The 19049-nt window shown below is 44.8% G+C and overlaps 1 protein-coding gene across 1 annotated transcript in view; it reads left to right on the top strand.

Annotated features, from left to right (window-relative positions):
* The first annotated feature begins 50 nt into the window (after window positions 1–50).
* The window catches only part of Cacna1d (calcium voltage-gated channel subunit alpha1 D), a 342405-nt gene continuing 323406 nt past the window's right edge, over window positions 51–19049 (top strand). The window contains exons 1-3 of the mRNA XM_004631686.2: window positions 51–477; window positions 2456–2765; window positions 6879–6984. Coding sequence (XP_004631743.1) covers window positions 411–477; window positions 2456–2765; window positions 6879–6984 — 483 coding nt within the window. The 5' untranslated portion in view covers window positions 51–410. The remainder of the gene's footprint in view (window positions 478–2455; window positions 2766–6878; window positions 6985–19049) is intronic.

The raw sequence follows: 19049 nt of genomic DNA, 5'->3' as shown, positions 1-19049 counted from the left end.
GGCGGGCGGGCGACGGGCGGCATGGGGGGCGCTCAGAGCGGCCCCGGCGGCCGGGCCGGCACCACCGCGGCGTCCCTCCGCTAGAGGAGGGACTAAGCCAATTCTCCTTTGCAGCAAAAAATTGCATGTATATATTACTAAGCTAATATATACATCGGATTTTATTTTTTTAAAAGTTTATTTTGCTCCATTTTTGAAAAAGAGTGTGTGGGTGGAGAGCGGCTTTTATAAATTATCCTTATTTTCTGTCATTTGTCCCTGTCCCTCCCCACCCCCTGCTGAAGCGAGGATAAGGGCAGGGACCGCGGCTCCTACCTAGCAGTAACCCCCTCAGCCCATTCCCCCCTCCCCCCGCCCTAACGCCCAGCGCAGTGCCCTGCACACAGTAGGCGCTCAATAAATGTTCGTGGATGATGATGATAATGATGATGAAAAAAATGCAGCATCAACGGCAGCAGCAAGCGGACCACGCGAACGGTGAGCAGCCAGAGCCCGGGTACCCGTGGCCAAACCTCATCCTTGTCACGGTCCTCCTCCTCCCACCTCCTGTTCCTTCCTGCTGCCCCCACCCCCACTTCTGAGGCGCTGGGTGGGTTGAGGGGATTGGAGAGGATGCTTCCAGGTCGGTGTCATCTACACAGAAAAGGAAGATGCGTGACAGCCTCTCAGCGCTCCCCTTCAGGCCCTGAATGTCAGAGTTATTCTGCATTTGTGGGGTGGGGGCGGCCATGGAGTAGATGGAGCACTGTGCAGCCGGAGGGGTGGCGAGTGGAGGTGTTTCAGGTTCAGTGTCCTCGGGCTCAACTTTCCTCCAGCGCCCCCAAAGACGGCAGGGGGGCTGTTATTCTACAGCCTGAGCCCCTTTCCAGCTTCTTGCCTTCCCCTCCTCCCTCCGTCCCCTGTTTGATTAGTAAGAAGGTCCCTGGTGGCATCCCAGAAAATTCTGGGATTGTCCATTTTTATTTACCCTTCGCGCTGGTGGGCGAAGCGTACACAACCTCCCTTAGAGAGGGGAGGCCAGGTCTTGCAGTCTGGGAGAAGGGGTCGGGTGGAGCGCCTGTTCCAGCTCCCAGCACCTCCTGTGCACACGTCGTCGGTAACCTAGCAATGCCCGGGAAGTCGCTGCCGCTGTGGGGCTGTCAGCCCCGGCCTCGGCCCCGAGCACCACGTGCAGTTTCCATGCCTGCCGGTACTGGGTCGAGTGAGGCTGAAGCAGCCACTGGCCAGCGGGTCCCCCTCCCCCCAGATCGCTGACGCCCCCAACCCGGGTAGGCTGGAAGCCTTTCCGGGTGAGCGCTCCCCAAGGGAAAAGCTTGGCGCAACTCATCCCTGGGTTCCGATTGTCTGTGCTTTGCTCCCTTCTCAGGCTTGCTAGGCAGGCAGACCTGTGCTCGCTTTGGCACTTTACTTAGCCATAATTGGCTTTGTCAATGCCCATCCCACTACCTCTGGGCCATCTCTCTCGCTTGGACTTTTGTCTGAGCAAGGAGGCTGTGGCCCAATGGAAGCAGGTGCCTGGGAGACCTGCCTGGGAATGGCTTGACCCAAAGTGGCTAGGGCTTCACACCAGAGGCCCCCTGGGATTTCCTCCTTGTGTGCACCTGGGTGCCTGCCTCCACTTGAGGTGATTCTCTCTGGGCCTTGGGAACACCAAGCGTTATCTGTTATGTCTGTCGTACGTGTAGGGGTGCAGGCTGACAGTCTGGATGCTGGCTTGGCTGCTGCTGTTGCTGCTGCTGCAATTTAAAATGCAAAAAAGCCCTAAAGATGTTTTCTGTTTTCGGAAGCTTGTGGAGGAAATGAGTCCCAAGTATCATGAATTTTCATTTGTGAGCAATGTCAGTACATAATCTAGATATTTGTTATGGGACTTTTGGTATTGTCTGGTGCCAGTGAAAGATTTTTTTTTTTCCCCATGCTGGAAAAAATGTATTTGTGACTGTGGAAAGATGTTGGAGTAACACCCTGAAGATGATTAAGACTATTGAATTATTGGCACTGTGTTTTTCCTGTGTGTGTGTGTGTGTGTGCGTGCGTGTGTGTGCGCTGCTGGTAATTATTTTAGAGAAAAACTGTTTTACGTATGTGTTAAATTATAAGAGATACATGGGTTTTTAAAGGCCGGAAGGATGTACAGTAAATGTGGCAGTGACCTAAGCCTATCAGAAGAAATACAGTAACAGACTCCCGGTAAAGACACGGGTATGAAGGGGCACCCACCCATTTGGGTATGGAATAGTAATAATCCTGTGTGATTAATGTGTAGAGTGGAACTCTAAGGACTTTTCTTGCATCTTTGCCTGACCTCAAGCCTCTGATTCTGAAAAAAAGGACATGAGATTCAACATGGGCCCATAGGAGCAATTTCCTGTTATTGACAGGAGACAATCTTTGCATTTTTGTGCACATAACGGATCATAAATTTTTAAATCATTCTTTTTCTTCTTCTTCACAGAGGCAAACTATGCAAGAGGCACCAGATTCCCTCTTTCTGGTGAAGGACCAACTTCTCAGCCAAATAGCTCCAAGCAAACTGTCCTGTCTTGGCAAGCTGCAATCGATGCTGCTAGACAGGCCAAGGCTGCCCAAACTATGAGCACCTCCGTGCCCCCACCTGTAGGATCTCTCTCCCAAAGAAAACGTCAGCAATACGCCAAGAGCAAAAAACAGGGTAACTCGTCCAACAGCCGACCTGCCCGCGCCCTTTTCTGTTTATCACTCAATAACCCCATCCGAAGAGCCTGCATTAGTATAGTGGAATGGAAGTATCCTTTTTGTGTGTGTGTTTGGGGGGGGGGGAGGCCCTTGTCATTTTCTCTTTTACCATCTGTTCTTTAAAAGGATTTGCTTTCTGAAATGACACACAACTGTAACAGTGTGGAATAAGAGCAGTAGAAGGTGTCTATCAGGGCTTTCAGGGTATATAACTTCCTTATCTCGGGTTACGAAAGGGTTGCTATGAGGATATATGTATTCATTGTCTGTCTGTCCATCTGTCCATCTTTCCATCTGTCCGTCTATCTGTCTATCTGTCTATCTGTCTATCTGCCTGCCTGCCTGCCTGTCTGTCTGCCTGTCTGCCTGTCTGTGTGTAACCTGAACCTTCAAAGTGATAGAGTTAAAATATAGGACTACTCTTTGGTCGTTGGATATTAGATGGTTAGTTTTAAATCTACTTTTGTTCTTGGGCAGTGGTGTGCGTTAAGCCTGTTGCAGATGAGGTATGCTGATTAAAAAAAGAAAGACTGAGACAGTGTACTAAGACTGTACTAGGAGTGACCTTTAGTAGAATCTTCTCATTTTGATGTTTGAAATTTACTCCTGCAACCACAGTTAATGCTAAGTTTGCTTCCAGCTTGACATTTGGTGATTCTAATTGTTCAGGTAGTTGCAAATGGGAACATTTGCTTCATAGGGAACGAGTCTGTTTTTTTAATTAATTAATTAATTAATTTATTTATTCATTTATGTGTCTTATCAGTGTCATGACTTTCTGGAATTCCTTTTTGACAAGTTGCAAAAGAGCATTTGAAACGTGAGTATGAGGAAGCTAGTACAGAGAGAAGCCTCTTCCTCCTGAGCCCTTCTGAGTTATAGACCAGCTTTCTTGGTAAAGAATTTTGTAGTTGCTGCCTTTAAACAAAAATTGTCCGCCTATGTCCTTGGACTGAAATTACCTCTTGGGGTGTCTCCTTTTTAAAAAATGATCTCCAAATGCATCAGGATGGTAGTCATGTCCTCAATCTTGGAAAACTATCCTGCTTCTACTTTTTCTCAGAATCTGGAGACCACCCTTCAGAAAAGGTGGATGAAAGCCTTTTTTTTTTCTTTTAGTTTTTAAATATTTTTATTAACACATGTTTTCAGTTACATGATGATTATATCCACTGTGGAGCTGATACACATACATAGCACATCTTAATTACTTTTAAGTACTAAGGTTTGAATTCAGGACCCTGCCCTTGCCAGGCAAGTTAATCTTAAATCTTAAGTTTTTTTAGGCTTAAAACTCTAGGGTTTGCATTCAGGCTTTAATAATGAGGTTTTATTATGTACAGGTTAAGATTATTTTACTTTTTTTAATTTTAGAGACGGGTCTACAGGGTGTTCATGGTCTCACTACTAGATAGGACTCGTAGTGATCCACCTGTTTACAGCCTCTCAAGAGCTGGGATTATAGGAAAGCTGTCTTTTTGAACAAATAGCTTTCTAACTAGTTGATTCACTGGCCTGAGTAAAATAAAGCATTTCTTTTCCTAGAAGGGATTTGAGGGCTGATAGGGGCCTTAGAGCTGTTCCTAACCATAAATAGGAATATGAGTGGGGTGTCCCCCATGAGACCCAGAAAGATAGGCTGTGTTACAAGGTTGTTGGTAGCCAGCTAGAATTTCAGTATATGTGCTGCAGAAGTGAGTACTGTAGCTGGCTAGAAAGTGGAGCAGAAACCCCCACTAATTTGTGTAGCCAGGTAGACTGTTACTCATAGGTCCTACTAGGGAGGAAGTTTTCTATATTCATGGGCAGAAGTTAAAATGAGGAAACTATCTGGAAAGGTTTTGGAGTGAGCAGCCGAATGCTGGAGTAGAATTTGAAGGGTTTTCAAGTGCCTTTTCTTTTGAGAACAGATGTCTCTTCTCTAGAGAGCATTATGGTATCTCTCACATAGCTGTAGAGAGTGTGTGTGTGCATGCACTCTTTAAGTTCTCTAGGTTGGCCTACTCTTGTCAGGCCTATGAGGAGCTAGTATTTGGGTGTGCCTCAGTGGCCTTGCTGGAGTCATGAGCGGCAGCTGCGCTTGAGAGAAAGAGCTGCTCTTACTTTGATTAGCTTGATGTGGCTTGGAGTAGGCAGAGATGTGTCGGTGTGACCATTCATTTTATTTGGAGTGAGGTGGGAGGCCCAATGCTGAGTCCCTCTGTGTTTAGTAATTTGTACGTGGCAGTTTATTGTACAGAATGAGTTCCTGGATCGCCCTGCTGGCTCCCTTTCCTAAGTTGCCAGACACATCTATACAGGAAGTGGGGCATGTGGCTGCTGCTTTGGGGAGAAATCTACTTAGAAGTGGGGCAGTTTGTAGCATGGAAGTTATTCAATCCCATGTGATCTATCTGCTTTTTAAAATGATCATTCCCTTCCATTGCAGGGAGCAGGTTACAGAAATTGTCTCCAAGCCAGAGCTTGTCGGGCCCACTCTCATTTTTACAAACAGGCAGGGAAGACTATCCCTAAGAAAAGTAGTGAGAGTTGTTCTCCTTAACAGAAGAGATTGTGCGCATCGGACCTAGTGGTATCTTGTGGCAGTGAGCTGATTTCCACAAATGTCTGTAAACTGCATTAAGAAAAAAAAACATATCATACTTAGCTTTCCTGAGCAGTGTTAGTATTTTTCAGATTTGTGGTTTATAAGTATTAGGAAATAAAAAAAAGGTAATGTGGAAGAGAGGAGGGCCTAGTTGTGTTTCTGTAGAGAATAACTTTAGGGAAGTTGACGTTAGATTTCAGTGGGAACCTGCTAAGAAGAAAAATGAAAAGAGCATTGTGAAGTTTTCTTCAGGTGGACCGATTTAAAGTTGGGATCTCTGGATAAAAGATTTTATAACACTAGATGAGTTAAGAGAATCAATATGGATTAAAGTTAACTGGCTTAAGAATAAACCCATCAAAGTTAGTAAGGGGATAATGTTATTCCTGTTCTTATTTCCACAAGTTAACAAACCTCTTCAAAGGGGCTGAGGTTTTAAGAAACCTGGGATATCTCCAGATAATTTATTTCTTGCATCATGTTGGATTTCTCAGAAGAGTGTTAGGAAGAGTGGAGAAGAAAGTGTTCATATTCCTGAATCTTTAGTACCTGGAGGGATTTAGTTAAACCACGGCCTTGCCTCTTGAGGAAGTAGCGTTGTAAGATCCAGCTCAGGAATTATAAAACTCTGTGGTGCTCATAAAACTCCATGTTCAGACAGGCTGTAAATCTAAAGAAGAAAGACCGTCATTCGGTGAATGTCAAATTTTGTGTCACCAATTTTGACAGTCAGTGTCTTTTAATAACACCAGAATATTTTAGCAACTGTCCGTTGAAGGCTGGTCTCAAAGTGATCCTTCCAGATAGACCTCCAGGATTTCAAATTGTTAGAGCCCACTTTGAAAGTGTCTGGTGCTGATTTCTTATGGCTTTTTAATTGAATTTGTTTATAAATTGAGCACAGCAACAGCACATTATAAACCTAACTCCAGCCCCACTCTAATCTGAAACAGTTATTGCTGTTGATTAGTAAAGCAAGCAGAGGAGTGTGCTGGAGCCTGGCTTGCCTAACACAGCATCCGAGGTATGGGAACGTGCCGCGAGAGAGTCCCAGGGAGGATGGGGTCCTAGGGACTTTGCCATGCCTGGTCCAGGTAGGTGATCTAGACAGACCCAGCTGGGAATAGCCTGAAAAAATGGCTTTAGCACGTAGAGGCAAGGATCTGTGGAAGAGATTTACCCCATGATGGGTACTTCTTTGTGTCTATAGCAGCTGGGAATTTAGTAAGGCCCTTGTTTTTCAAGCTATAAGAAGCAGAAATCTGGTTCACACTGTGCCCTAATTGGATGCTCAGTGCTTTCAGGTTTTAATATACAATGTGCAGCAGAAGAATGAATGTAATGCGATCCTTGCAGCTGAAGAAGAGGACAAGGAGAGGTCATCTGAGAGGATGACCTGTGTGAGATGACCACAGACAGTTACTTCTGCTACAAACCCAGTAGTCAGAGCAATTAGTGAAGAAATGATTTGTGTTATTTTCCTTTTAGAAGCAATGTAGACATGCTGGGATCTCGCCTGTGGGGAGAATTGGTTTCTGTTTGCATAATGTGTATGTACCTTAACAAAATTTTTCAGACCCTTTGACATATTTATATTATTGGCTATTTTTGCCAATTGTGTGGCCTTAGCTATTTACATCCCATTCCCTGAAGATGATTCTAATTCAACAAATCATAACTTGGTAAGTGGCTGTAGAATTCCTGTTTGTTGTGATGTATGTTTATCGTCGCCTCTGTGCTGAAGCCGGCAGCTGGCTTTCGGGGTGTTTGAAGTTTACATGCATGTGATGTTTTCTGCAGCTTTGCAACTATTATTTTTGGTTTTGCTTTTGTTTTTTTAACTTACATTCTCATTTGTACTGAATAAAAGTATTTTAAGTCATGAATCTTATATAAATAGATGTGGAACTTTTTATGGAAGAGACTTGTAGCAAATTTTAGGATGATGTTTTTCTCTACATGGTTTTTGCTGCCTGTCGTGCTTTTCCTGGTCATATTTTTTTAAAAGCCACTGTTGTTTGGTAGTGCTGTCTACTTTGGTTATTTTTCCTAGTAAATGGAGAATTATACATTGTGTATGTTTTATAGAAGCAGAATATAATGAAACTAATAAATTTACATAAGTATAATTTGGAGGTGAGTGTAATATTGAAATGGTTGTACTACATTCTGGGAAATGCCCCCCAAATAAAATGAGTTTACAGTCAAAGACACCAGGATACTTCATTTCTTTATTGCCTTCTTAAAGATTTATACTGCACATTAGCTGAGTGAAAGCTCTGTGAAGTTTTGCAGTTAAAAAACAAGTTTCATTTTGTTGAACTCAGCTAGTCCCTAACAGTAATGATAGATACTTTTCAAACATATTTTTGGCAGAAGACTTTAATATCATAGAAGCAGTGCTCGCTTGAACTTCCTTTTAGAACAGTTGACATTGTGAAAGAGCAGGAAGCTACTAGAGTTCTAGACTGAGACCAGGAGCTTGTCCTGCTCAGCCAGCAACTGGTTGTATTTGGGGCATTTCTCCTGTCCTGCCTGCGTTGCTGTTCTCCCGCCTGATGATTAGGGGATTGGACGAGCAGATCACTAGCACTGTTTTCCCTCCGACATTCGATAGTTTTGCCTTAATGAGTCACGGAGCTTGAGGATTTTTCTAGATGCTGTAGAATCCTCCTTGCAAGGGTAGGATCTTCGAATTAGAGGCTATGCAGCATGGTATGGGACGGAGAGAGCCAGGGCTGGGTAACAGGAAACTGTTACTCTGCTTTTGCCTCTTTTGGGTAGTTTCTTATGGGGAAGTCGTGCTTTGGTACGGCTGGCTGTTCTTAACTGAGTGCTGTGAAGGCGAACACACTATCCTTTTTATAGTGAGGGGGAGAGTTCTGTCTCTGAAAGAGTAAAATGATGCACTTGTGAATTTAGTCTTAATGGCTTATATACAGGATTTGTTACATTTACAGTTTTGGGACCTCTTTTAGATGTAACATGATGTCTGTTTGTATTGGGATTTTGATATTTTGTTTTCTAGAGAATTTTCAAGACATTTTGGATATTGCTGGAAATGGGAGCCGGATACACCTATATGTGCTTTTTATTAGCATAAATTTATATTAAGCTCAAGATTATTTGTATAACTCTGAACACTTACAATAGCTTTTGGTGTGGTTGTAGACTTGTGATATTAGATGAACGTTTTAAAGGAAAGGCGGAAGTAGTGGCAAGCTTCCCATCAATGGGGATAGAGCGTCGTCGTAGTCTAGGCCACAGATGGTGTTAGCCTTGTTACCAAATTTAACAATGTGGATGGTGACCCAGTTTGTTGCTTTTTGTAGCTCAAGAGAACATGATTAAACAAACTTGGAAAATAAATACCTTTCAGAGAGGCAGATTAATTTAGATCAATAGAATAATTAATGTAGCTGTATACGTAAGCCAATTAATATTCTGATTTTTTTTTTTTTTTTCCTCCAGGGAAATTCAAGGCACTAATATAAATGCTGTCAGTCCATTTGGTTTTTCAGCTAAGAAGTACAAGAGTAAAATACAGGGAATAGGTAGACGAATCTCTCCTCTTCCCCCTTGCAGATCCACCTCGCAGGGCCTTTCTTGAGAATTCTAAAACAACCCGGTTTGTTCTTGGGGGAGCCAGCAGTGTGTTAGTTTGGAGGCCTTGGTCCTAAGTAACATGTGTTGGTGTGACCTCTTTGCCAGGTATTCTCTAGCTCATGGCATTAAAGTTCCTGCCTTGCTTTCACTTGGATGGTCCCCAGCCAGATGAGTTTATGCACTGCCTGACTCCTTAAATATTTCCTTTGCCCTGTGGGAAGGGAGGGTCTTTGGGGATCTCCCCCTGACCCTGAGCAAGGTCTCATGCCCATGTCGTGTCTGGCCTCCCAACAGGGAGTCAGGTTTTTTTTGTTTTTTTTTTTTAATACATTTGACCCAATTTGTACCAAAGTGATTGCTCTATTTTTGGGATCAGTTTAGAGGCAGCTGAACGAAGCTTATTTTTCATCTGTAGTAAATACCTTTCCTTTCATGTGAATGACAAAACGAAGGGCAGAGGCTGGCACAGGTTGAAAAGCTGTACGCGTCTTGGAGCTGCTGATTTTCTTTGCCTAATAGCTCAGTGGGAAATGCGCAGGACAGGCAGGCAGAGGGAGATCCAGGGCCGGCCTTACGGCCAGTGCTTTTGCCTGTTTCGGGTCATTTGTAGTGAAATTACTACTTCTGCTGGATAAGAAATACGTCCATTCCCCTGGGTCCAGTGTGTGTTTGGTTGCGTTTGTGTGAAACTCAGCCTGCTGTGGGATTTGGAGACTACCTTGGGGCCCTAAGTTTTCCCAGAGTTAGACTTAAAAAAAAATATATAAACAATGTAAGTTTCTGTGCAGTTTCATTTGTGGGCTCACAGGGACTAGAGGAGGCTGAAGCCATGGAAACAGGGCAGCGTTCTCCGTTCCCACAGCATTAGCCCTCCTGGCTCCGCCAGTAGCAGCCTTTTCTCACTTCTGTTTGTTAAAAGTGTATGGCATTCATTTTATTTTCTAATTGGTGCTGAGGAGGGGCGCTCTTCTGTGTCAGGTATCAGAGTATGGGTGATTACAAGCTATACTTTCCTGCAACAAAACAAGCTTCATTACATAGCCCGGCTTTTGGTTCTGCTTATGCAAACTGATGCGTTGAACATTTTACATCTGCACCCTGTTCCTGGTACTCTTCCTCCTGAGGTGGCCTCTGCTTGCCTGGAGGGCTTTCCCACTTCAAATTGGAAATGTCCATGGCTGGGGCTCCCCACCTGCTGGCAGTCTTCTCACTCTCTGCTGACAAGCCCAGCCCGCTGTAAAGTTGCTCCGAGAGGCCCAGGACCTCGCTGGGGTTGTGCTTCTATGTCCCTGTGACATGCAGCCAGGCTCTCGTGAGGTGCTTGAGACCTGCTTGTTGAACAGAAAGTTTTACTAAGCCTTTGCATCTTTGGCCGTTCTCTTCCCTGTTTCTCGCCTTGTTACTGAGGCCTGTGTATTTGTACTCTTACCTTGTGGACTTTTGTATTTTTCTGGTACTGGAGTTGAACCCAGGATGTTTGCACTAAGCTATATCCCTTAGCCCTTTTTCATTTTTTTAAATTTTTGGAAAGGTTCTTGATAAGTCATTAAGTTGCCCTGGTTGGGCTTAAACTTGGGATTCCCCCTGTGTCAGTCTCCCAGAGTTCTGGGCTGACGGGGTGCGCTAGCACCTGTCTCCTTATTGATATTTTGCCTCTGCAAGGTTCTGTACATCTTTCCCTTCCTCTCCATTCATATCAGCATCAGATGAGTTACTAGAGGAGATCCTGAGGCCTCAGGGGCTGTGAACCCCCTGCTGAGGAAAGGCCAGACCCCCTGACCAGGTTCAACTTCTAGTTTACAGCCTGCTCTGCTCCGTCAGAGTTCCCCTCACCCTTTTGTCCCCGTAAGTTCCTAAACACTGATCTTTTCTACTTGTATACCTCTTGGCTTTTCTTTGGCTCTTTCTCCACATAGAATACCTCTTTCTCCTTTCTACCTGTTCTTTATACATCATCATCTGAAGCTATTATGAAAATAATCTCATTTTGTTCCCTTTCATGAAGTCTTTTCTGACCCTGATCCAAAGAAGCAAGCTTATGTGAATCTCTCTCAAGGCACCATATATATATATATATATATATATATATATATATATATATGACAGGGTCTACAGGGTCTATAGGGTCTCACTGCGTAGATCGGACTTGTAGTGATCCTCCTGTTTACTGCTTCCCAAGTGCTGAGATTATAGGTGCATGCCACTACGCCCAGTCTCAGTGCACCCCGGAGGCGGGGCGGACACAGCAGGCCCCGGATCAAACTCCCAGCCCCTATGTCTGCCTAAACAGGTGCTTTAGTTCGCTGATCTATTTGGCTGGCCCTGCACCTGGTATATAAAGCAGCGTATACTTTTGTTATTTATATACATCTCTTTATCTTACCCAACATCTCCAGAATATAATTTGGGGTGAACCACTTTTGAATCCTCAGCCCTGCCTGGCACAAAAGTACATAGTAGCAACCCAGTAAAGGAAGGTGATGGCTGCCGAATGAGCAAGTCTTAGGAGTGCTTCCCTTCTTCCTTCCTCTCAGCCATCTTTAGGATTCTCCTAGATGTAAGGTCCTCCTGTGTCCTCCTTGGAGGTCACTGGCAGGGAATGAGTGGGAGTTATCAGTTGTTCTTCCTGAAAAGCTGGTGGTGTGTGTGGTCTGTGACGCTGGTGGCCCGCTGGCTGAAGGAGCCTTCAGAGCCAACCGGTTTCATAATACTTTGGGCTCTGGGTCTAGGACTCACAGTAACAAGGAGAGTGGAGGCAGCCCCTAGTGTGTGGGACTAAATGCCTTGAGTGGCCAGGAATGTGTGGGACAGTCTACTGGGGTGGTTTTGTCTCTACCATGGCTGAGATCCGATGTACAATGTTAACTGTGCACAAAAAGAAGACCCATTGGATCTGTGTGTCCACAAAGTTTAGCCTCTTTTCGTTCTGCACAGAGTGAGGCTAACTGCATCTGACACACAACTGTGTAGCGTGGCTCAGTAGGCTTAGCCTATCGGATGTTAGTTGTGTACTGTGTCATTTCTCTGTGTGTTTTCATTTCAGTTGCACCTTATTTCTGCCTTACCTGAGTTCTATCTGCTTTTCAAGGACAGCTTGTGTGCTCCTTCAGTTCAACGTTCAGTGGCCAATCGCTGCCTGCCACCTCTGCCTACATGCTTGCTTTCCCATTGGATCCCCTAAGCATGGTTAGCTGTCCTATTTTAGGCATCAGCCCCTTTCCACCTTGTTCTTGAACTTTTATAGACAGTGGCTTAGGTGTGGTTTTTCTGTACCTGGGCTTTGGTGTCTGACAGATGATTGGTTGAGTGAGTGAGTGATTTTTGGATAAAAATAGACTATAAATTCCTAGAGGTTGAGCCCGGTTCAGGTCTGGGGCTTTGTGAATTTACTCTGTGCTTGGCACACAATAGGAACAGGAGGAAATGCACATGGAACAAGTGAACAAATAAGTGAATGACCACACAGAGGCTCCACAGCAAGCCCTTATAGATCATTGGTTAATTTTCAACAATTGGCTAATGATTAATGTTTTCCTGAGGCTGACCTTCACTGTCCAACATTAATAAACAAGCAGGCACACCTGTCAGAGTTCACCTCTAATCTCAGGATCGTGTCTTCTTGGCAGATTTAATTCTTTATATTTGAAGCAATGAGAGAAGAGAGAAGAATGTTTTTGACGGTTTTTGAGTCTTTGTCATATGCTTATTTCTGTGTTTGGTATTGTTCATTAACTACCTTGTGAATAGTTCTTTTGGGGGGATACTATGATTGGCATAGGAAAAGCCACAAAATGACTAGGGTAGATGGACTTGTGTCATTAAAAAATTTACCCAAATTTTACCTAAAAAACAATGTGAACCAGTCTGTCTTCTCTTAGCTTCTTTGATGCTCAGATTACTTAGTTTGAGTTGTTATTGAGCTGACACTACTTTCATTGAGTATTGGTGGTTTTTAGAAATAAAATCTAAGTCTTAAAGAATTAGGATTTTTGCTATTAAAATTCCTTAAGCCAGGGAGGCAGCTCAGCGGCATAAGCGCCTGTGTGGCAAGTGCAAGGTCCTGAATTTGATCCCTGGTACAAAAAAAAAAAAAAAAAAAAAAAATTCCTTAAGAGTTCAGGTAGTAGCCTCACTCTCTTGGTTTGTTCGTTAAAATGGCAATTTCTCATGTATAGTTTATACCTTACTTGGGGACTTTCCCTGCTTAGTGTCTTTTAACAAGTGAGATGCTTTTACAGTGAGAGTATTTGGATATGTTAGAATACCTGAATATTGGGTATGCCAGAACACGGAGGAAAACTGTGTGTGTGTGGTTGCACATTGCAAGTTTATGGTTTTCTTGGGGGCAGGTGTCCAGTGCGTCCAGCCTAGTCCCTGCGCATGCAGGCAGGTGCTCTTCCACAAGAAGCTACACCCCCAGCAGTTTAACTCAGGAGATAGAGTTGGAAAGGGGGCTTAGACTACTGTCTGACTTCCATCCCTGCCCTCAGGTTCCTGGGCCAGGCCCGACTGGCCTCCCACGGGTCAGACTCAACACTGCCTCTCATGTGCACACGCCTTCCTCAGCGTGTTTTGGGAGGGCATGTCGGGAATGGCATTACCTTTGCGTCTCAGCTCCGCTTTAACATTTTAGAAAAGACTGTGAGAAGCGCCACCCTTGGAGTGGATTGGTGAGCAGTTTCCTTTTTTAACCTTCCACATCGGTGTTTAACTTTGTTTGCAAAATGTGAGATAGGAGGGACAGCTTGCTGCACAGTAGAGATGCTGGTGTCTTGCTAAATGTTGGAGTGGGGAGCAATTCCTGGCCAGCTCCTCCCCCAAGAGAGTCCCCTGAGCAGGTGTGTAGGCTCTAGAGTGGGGTCGGCGGGGCGGTGCACACTGCTGCTGCACAGCAGACAGAGGCGCTGTCGGGAGAGACTGGCCATGCCCCTGGCCCTGAGGGCAGGGGTGGCGCAGGGTCAGCAGCCCCTAGGGGAGGGTGTTTCTGCCTCCTACCATGTGCGGCTGCAGGGGCCCTCTGCCATCAGCGGGGTGAGAGAATGTGCCCCAGTCATGCTCCTCTGGTCATGTGATGACAGGAAGGAAAGCTGATGACGGTGTCTTTCCCTTTTCATTCAAGCGAGCTGGTCTTTCAGCTGCCATTTTTGTGGACAGTGAGGATGTCTGCTTGGGCAGGGGAGCTCGAAGTGATAGGAGGGAAGAAACAGAACAGCTGAAGGTGGGAGAGAGAACTGTGGGAGGTGATCAGCCATGCCCCTGTGCGCGTGCGCGTGTGTACATGCACTCGTACCATGCATCTGGGAGTCTGAGGTGGGGGAAGGTAGGGTGGATGTTGTAATACAGACCTTGTAGGATGAAGAAGGGCCTCAGATAAACACCTTTGTGTTCTCCAGAACCTCAAGACAGTTATTTCTGCAATTTTTTTTTCTTCTTCCCTACAGGCTGAGTGGTAATTTTAGAAATCCCAGGACATCTGTTGAAGTTATTAAATGAGTGAATGTGAGGGTCAGGCTGGAGATAACGGGGGTTGGGGAGGTGAGCAGGTGCAGGCTGCTGGGAGGTAGTGTGGTGGGGTGCTGGCCAGGGAGGGCCTGCAGGGAGCCTGGCTTGCCAGGCCAGAGGAAGAGGTGGCCTTGTGTAGCTTGTAGCCCAGGGACTGCCACAGCTGGCTAGAGGCTTGCAGCCTTCTCCTCCTCCCTCCTTCTGTAGTCAGCTTCTGAGAACCTACGGGCCTCCCGTTCCTTTGCCCACAGGGAAGTCTAACATATTTTTATGGAGCTGGATGGACATTGTTTCTAAGAAGGAAAATTGCAGCACCTTCATTCAGCAAATCCCTACTGAGACACCGTGCAGAGCGTGGCAGCCCTGTGTCCCCAAGTTTTGGCCCTTTGGATGTGGGTCCCTGTGCTGCCGCCGCCACCTTCCCATCAAGGGACACTCGTAATGTGAGGGTAGAGGACACCGGTGAGCATCTGCTCTTCATACTTCTTAATGTACTGTACACAAAATACAGAAATACACTCTTAAATAATTAAAGATAAGTAACATCCCCTTTTTACCTAACTCATTTGTATTTCAATGATCAGTTTGGTATGAATCTTCTGAATTGTTTTTCGTTATATATATATATATATACACACACTATATATATGCTACTTATATACAGTATATTTATATATCTGTATCTATATGTAATCTGTGTGTTTTAAAACACACATACCACATACCAGTTTGGGTATTTGAAATTTCATATAAGTAGGAATATAGTATACTCGTTATATATGTTTTTTCCCCCAGTGAATTGCCTTTTAAATCTTTCCATGGCTATGAGCAGAGATTTAAATGAACAGTTTCTTAGTTGCTATAAAAATATTCTCTGCATGAACACATCATGGTTTACTTGTTCCCTTTCTAACGAGCATTTAGGTTACTTTGCAAAACTTGGCTGTTTTCAACATGCAGACTTCAGTACCCCTTCTTCTGTTTCCACGTTCATTTCTCTGGGCTAACTCTCTTGGTTGGAGGGTACACGCAATTTTAATCTTCATGCTCACTGTCCCCTTGCCCTTGACTAAGCCTGTACCAGTTTTATCCCTGCGCCACATGTCTTTGAAATCAGGAGCCATTTCATGCTAAGGAGTGACTTCATTTATTGTGTAGCATAGATTACGAGAGGTGGAGTCTTGGGAGGCAGGCTGTGGCCTCTCTTGCCAGCCACTAGGCAGCATGAGCCTGCGCACCAGATTTTTGGAATCATTTTGGAACCAGTGACCCGGATAAAAGGCACCACAGTGTGTGTTTCTGTTTGCTTTGGGTGCCATGAATGTGGGTGCTGTAGCTCTTGCCAGTGAAACGCTCACTGTAGGTAGGTACTAGGCAAGCACATTTCTAATGCATCTTGTACAATGAATAACCACTAAGAAGACAACAATATGCAATGTACTAATTATTGAAACTGTCCTGCTAATTGGTTTTGAAACTGTCTCACTGCTATTTGTTTCTCAATAAAATCAATAAAAAATAAAATAAATGATGGTATTAAAAAAATAACCCCCCCCACCCCAAACCCAAGTCTTCATTTGGAAATGCTTGCTTGCTACCCTCTAGTTTTGAGATAGATATTGCCTCCATGCTCTTGTTAGTTAGAGAAGGTGGATTTTTTTGGCTAGCTCAAGCTGCCTTAACAGTGGGTCTGGCGCGGCTTGTAGAGCTGGGGATCGAGCCGGGGTCCCCTGTGCCTGACTGAGTTTGCCCAAGCAGGCACTTTAAACAACTGAGCTATCCCATAAGCCCCCTACTTGGGGAAGAAAATATTTAGTCTGGTGGTTTCTGATGGCCTGTGCTTTTTGGATAATAGCAGTTTTATTTTTCATAGACATTGGAAAATCTTTTATTAGTATGGTATGTATATGGGGTGGATGTCCCTTCTGCTTCTAAAAGCTCCGGAGCAGGTTAGAAAATGGAGTTTGGTGAAAAATGGGGCAGCTGGTATTCAAATGAAGTAGATTTGCCAAGGTGCCCCCGGTGAGTGGATTGTAAGCACGGAACTCCGCTGGCCTTTAGGTGTCCAGCTGCGGCAGCCAAAGGGCGCGCACACCAGCTTCCTTTCTTCTTTTAACAAAGCAACAGTACACAGTCGGAGAAGCACTTTCTAAGAACCAAACCCGAGGAGGAGTCTACAGCATGGGTCCTTGTACAGTCCAGCTTCGTTGTCGGGCGCCCGAGCCGCGTCTCTGTGATGCTTTTGTGAGATCAGAAATGCCGCGCGAGCAGGTGTGCTCCACGCTGTCTTTTTTTTCCCTGAAGGGTTAGCGCACACCATTAAACGGTGTTATGAATGAAAGCATTTCTGTTTTCTAAATGAACTTTGCTTTTTGATTATATAAATTAATACAGGATTAAAGCTAGGAAGATTGAAAATGAATAGTTTAACCCAGCTGTCATTTAATAATTCATGAGCATTATGTGTAAAATATAGTCCATTGAACACATTTGCTCGCTGTGCTTTCTTGATTTTGGTCGGAATACAAAGGAATATTACTAATTCACTAAGTAATGAGTACAGAGAACCCTCATTCCTCTCCAGAGAGGCCCCACATTTTTGAAGAGTTGTGATTTTATTGTTTTTCTCTAATCTCAGGAATTGACCAATAATGTTAAGAGATGACATCCTTGAGGGTTCTTCAGTAAATATATGACAGAGGAGTGTAATGAAACGCTGTTTATATTTCAGGGGCTCCTTTTTTTTTCAATGACTTCTTGTAAATTGAACAAAAACAACTTAAATGGGTAAATGGATGAGATGCTGCCCTTTTATACCTGTAATTATCCCCTTAGTCTCTTTTTTTTTTAAATGATAATATGCACAAGTGAGCTTCCCTTTGGGCTTACATGAACCCTGAATTATCAGAATAGAAATTAACGGTGACTCTGACGCTTTCGTCAGAATTTTTATCTAGTGAAAGTAAAATTAAAACATCTAACATTCTAAATTAGAACACAAGGAAGTGAAATCGGCTAGCAAGAGTTTAATGAAAGAGAGATGTTTAGCACATCTTTTTGTATAAAACTATGTAGGGTAGTGCTAATAGGATTTGGGCAGAGAAACCTTTTGTATCTTAGGCCAGATGAGTTCAGCTAATTGGTACCTGAAAGCCTGGGGAGGCAAAATGGGCTCGATATCCTGGTGTTGACTTCATCTGAGCGGTGACCCGCAGGCACAGTGAGTTTGGGGTTGGCGAGGCCCTCATAAAGTTCTGAGGCACTGTGCCTTTTTACACTTGGCAGTGTGATCTCTCCAGGGATGCACAGTGAGAGAGGAGCCAGTGGGATCTTAGTCCAGGGTGTCTGTCCCGCAGTCTCCTTCCACTGACTCCAGTAACAGCTTGAGTTTGGGTGGAAGCAGGGCACTTTCCCTGTGACCATGGTGCAGAGGGAGTAGTGACGAAAGATTCTGTCTCCCAAGCACACAGTTCATTGAATCCACTTTCAGGCACCTCAGGTTGTTTTCTTTGCCTATCTTCCAGAAGCGAGTTCTGCTCATTCCCCACCTCTTCTATTTAGCTTCATAAAATATTGTTACTTTATTAAGCAGTAGTCAGATTTTATTGTATTTTCATTCCTGGAAAAGTATTGACTTGTGAGTGTTGTGTCCGGGAGTTCTCTGTTTCCTTCCGAGGCTTGATGAGTGCTGCGGGGGTTGGTGGTGGGTGCTGCAGCCTCGTAGACCTGGGCTCAGCCCCAGGGTGGCCTTTCCCAGCTGTGTGACGGGAGCAAGCTGCCTTTCCCTTCCTAGGTCTGTTACTTCCATGTAGCAGAAAATAAGGTGGCTGAGGCGGTCATCCTGGAGCACGAATAAGGCTGCTGTGAATCTCACAACCGACAAGGGAGGTGGGTTTTTCTTGCCTCTGCTTTACGGGTGAAGAAACTGAGGCTTAGAGAGACTTGATGTCTTGCTTGTGGATACCCAGCGGGGGCCAGCAGAATCCAGTGTATCGGGTTGGGGTCTGCTTTCCAAAGCCATTCTGAGAAAAAAAAAAAGTGTTTTCCCCAGACTGACGCAATTTATTGGTCCTGCTGTACGCTAGGATAATAGAGGTCGCAGAGGGTGTTGGAGTGGCCTAGTGAAAAAAGCTAGTACTCTTGGAGTAACCTCCTTGCCGTCGGAGAGCCTAGGCCGGGGCCATGCTGCACTTCCACTCGATAATGCAGACTTGTTTCCTTTGGGACACCAAGGAAAGCAGAGGGCTAGATTAGTGTCATAGCTGGGAAGACTGAGGGCCACATAGTGATCCAGGGTTTAAAAAAAAAGAAATCAAATGCTTACCACCCTACCCTTGGAGCATGGTTGGTGTCTCTGTATACTGTACTGTTTTCTCAGCTAGCCTGGAATCTACTAGAGCAGCTGGCCCTTGTTCTCTGCTTGGCCCAGGTGGGAGCCCCAGCTCATCTCTTGGTTTAAAAGTTGTTCAGAAGTGAAAAGAACACGAGAGCTGAGGTGCAGGACGGATGTTCGTGGAATTCTGGCCCAATAGCTGTGGAATCCTGAGAATTGGAATAATGATGGGAATGACTACCGTCCATGTGGTCTGTCTGTATTTATTTATTTTTGGTACCGGGGAACAAACTTGGAGCCTTGCGC

Source organism: Octodon degus, unplaced genomic scaffold, assembly GCF_000260255.1.
Source record: "Octodon degus isolate 3935 unplaced genomic scaffold, OctDeg1.0 scaffold00043, whole genome shotgun sequence".
In the NCBI taxonomy this organism is placed as follows: Eukaryota; Metazoa; Chordata; class Mammalia; order Rodentia; family Octodontidae; genus Octodon; species Octodon degus.
Note: the sequence above shows the minus strand (reverse complement) of the source record. Positions and strands in the feature narration are given on the sequence as shown.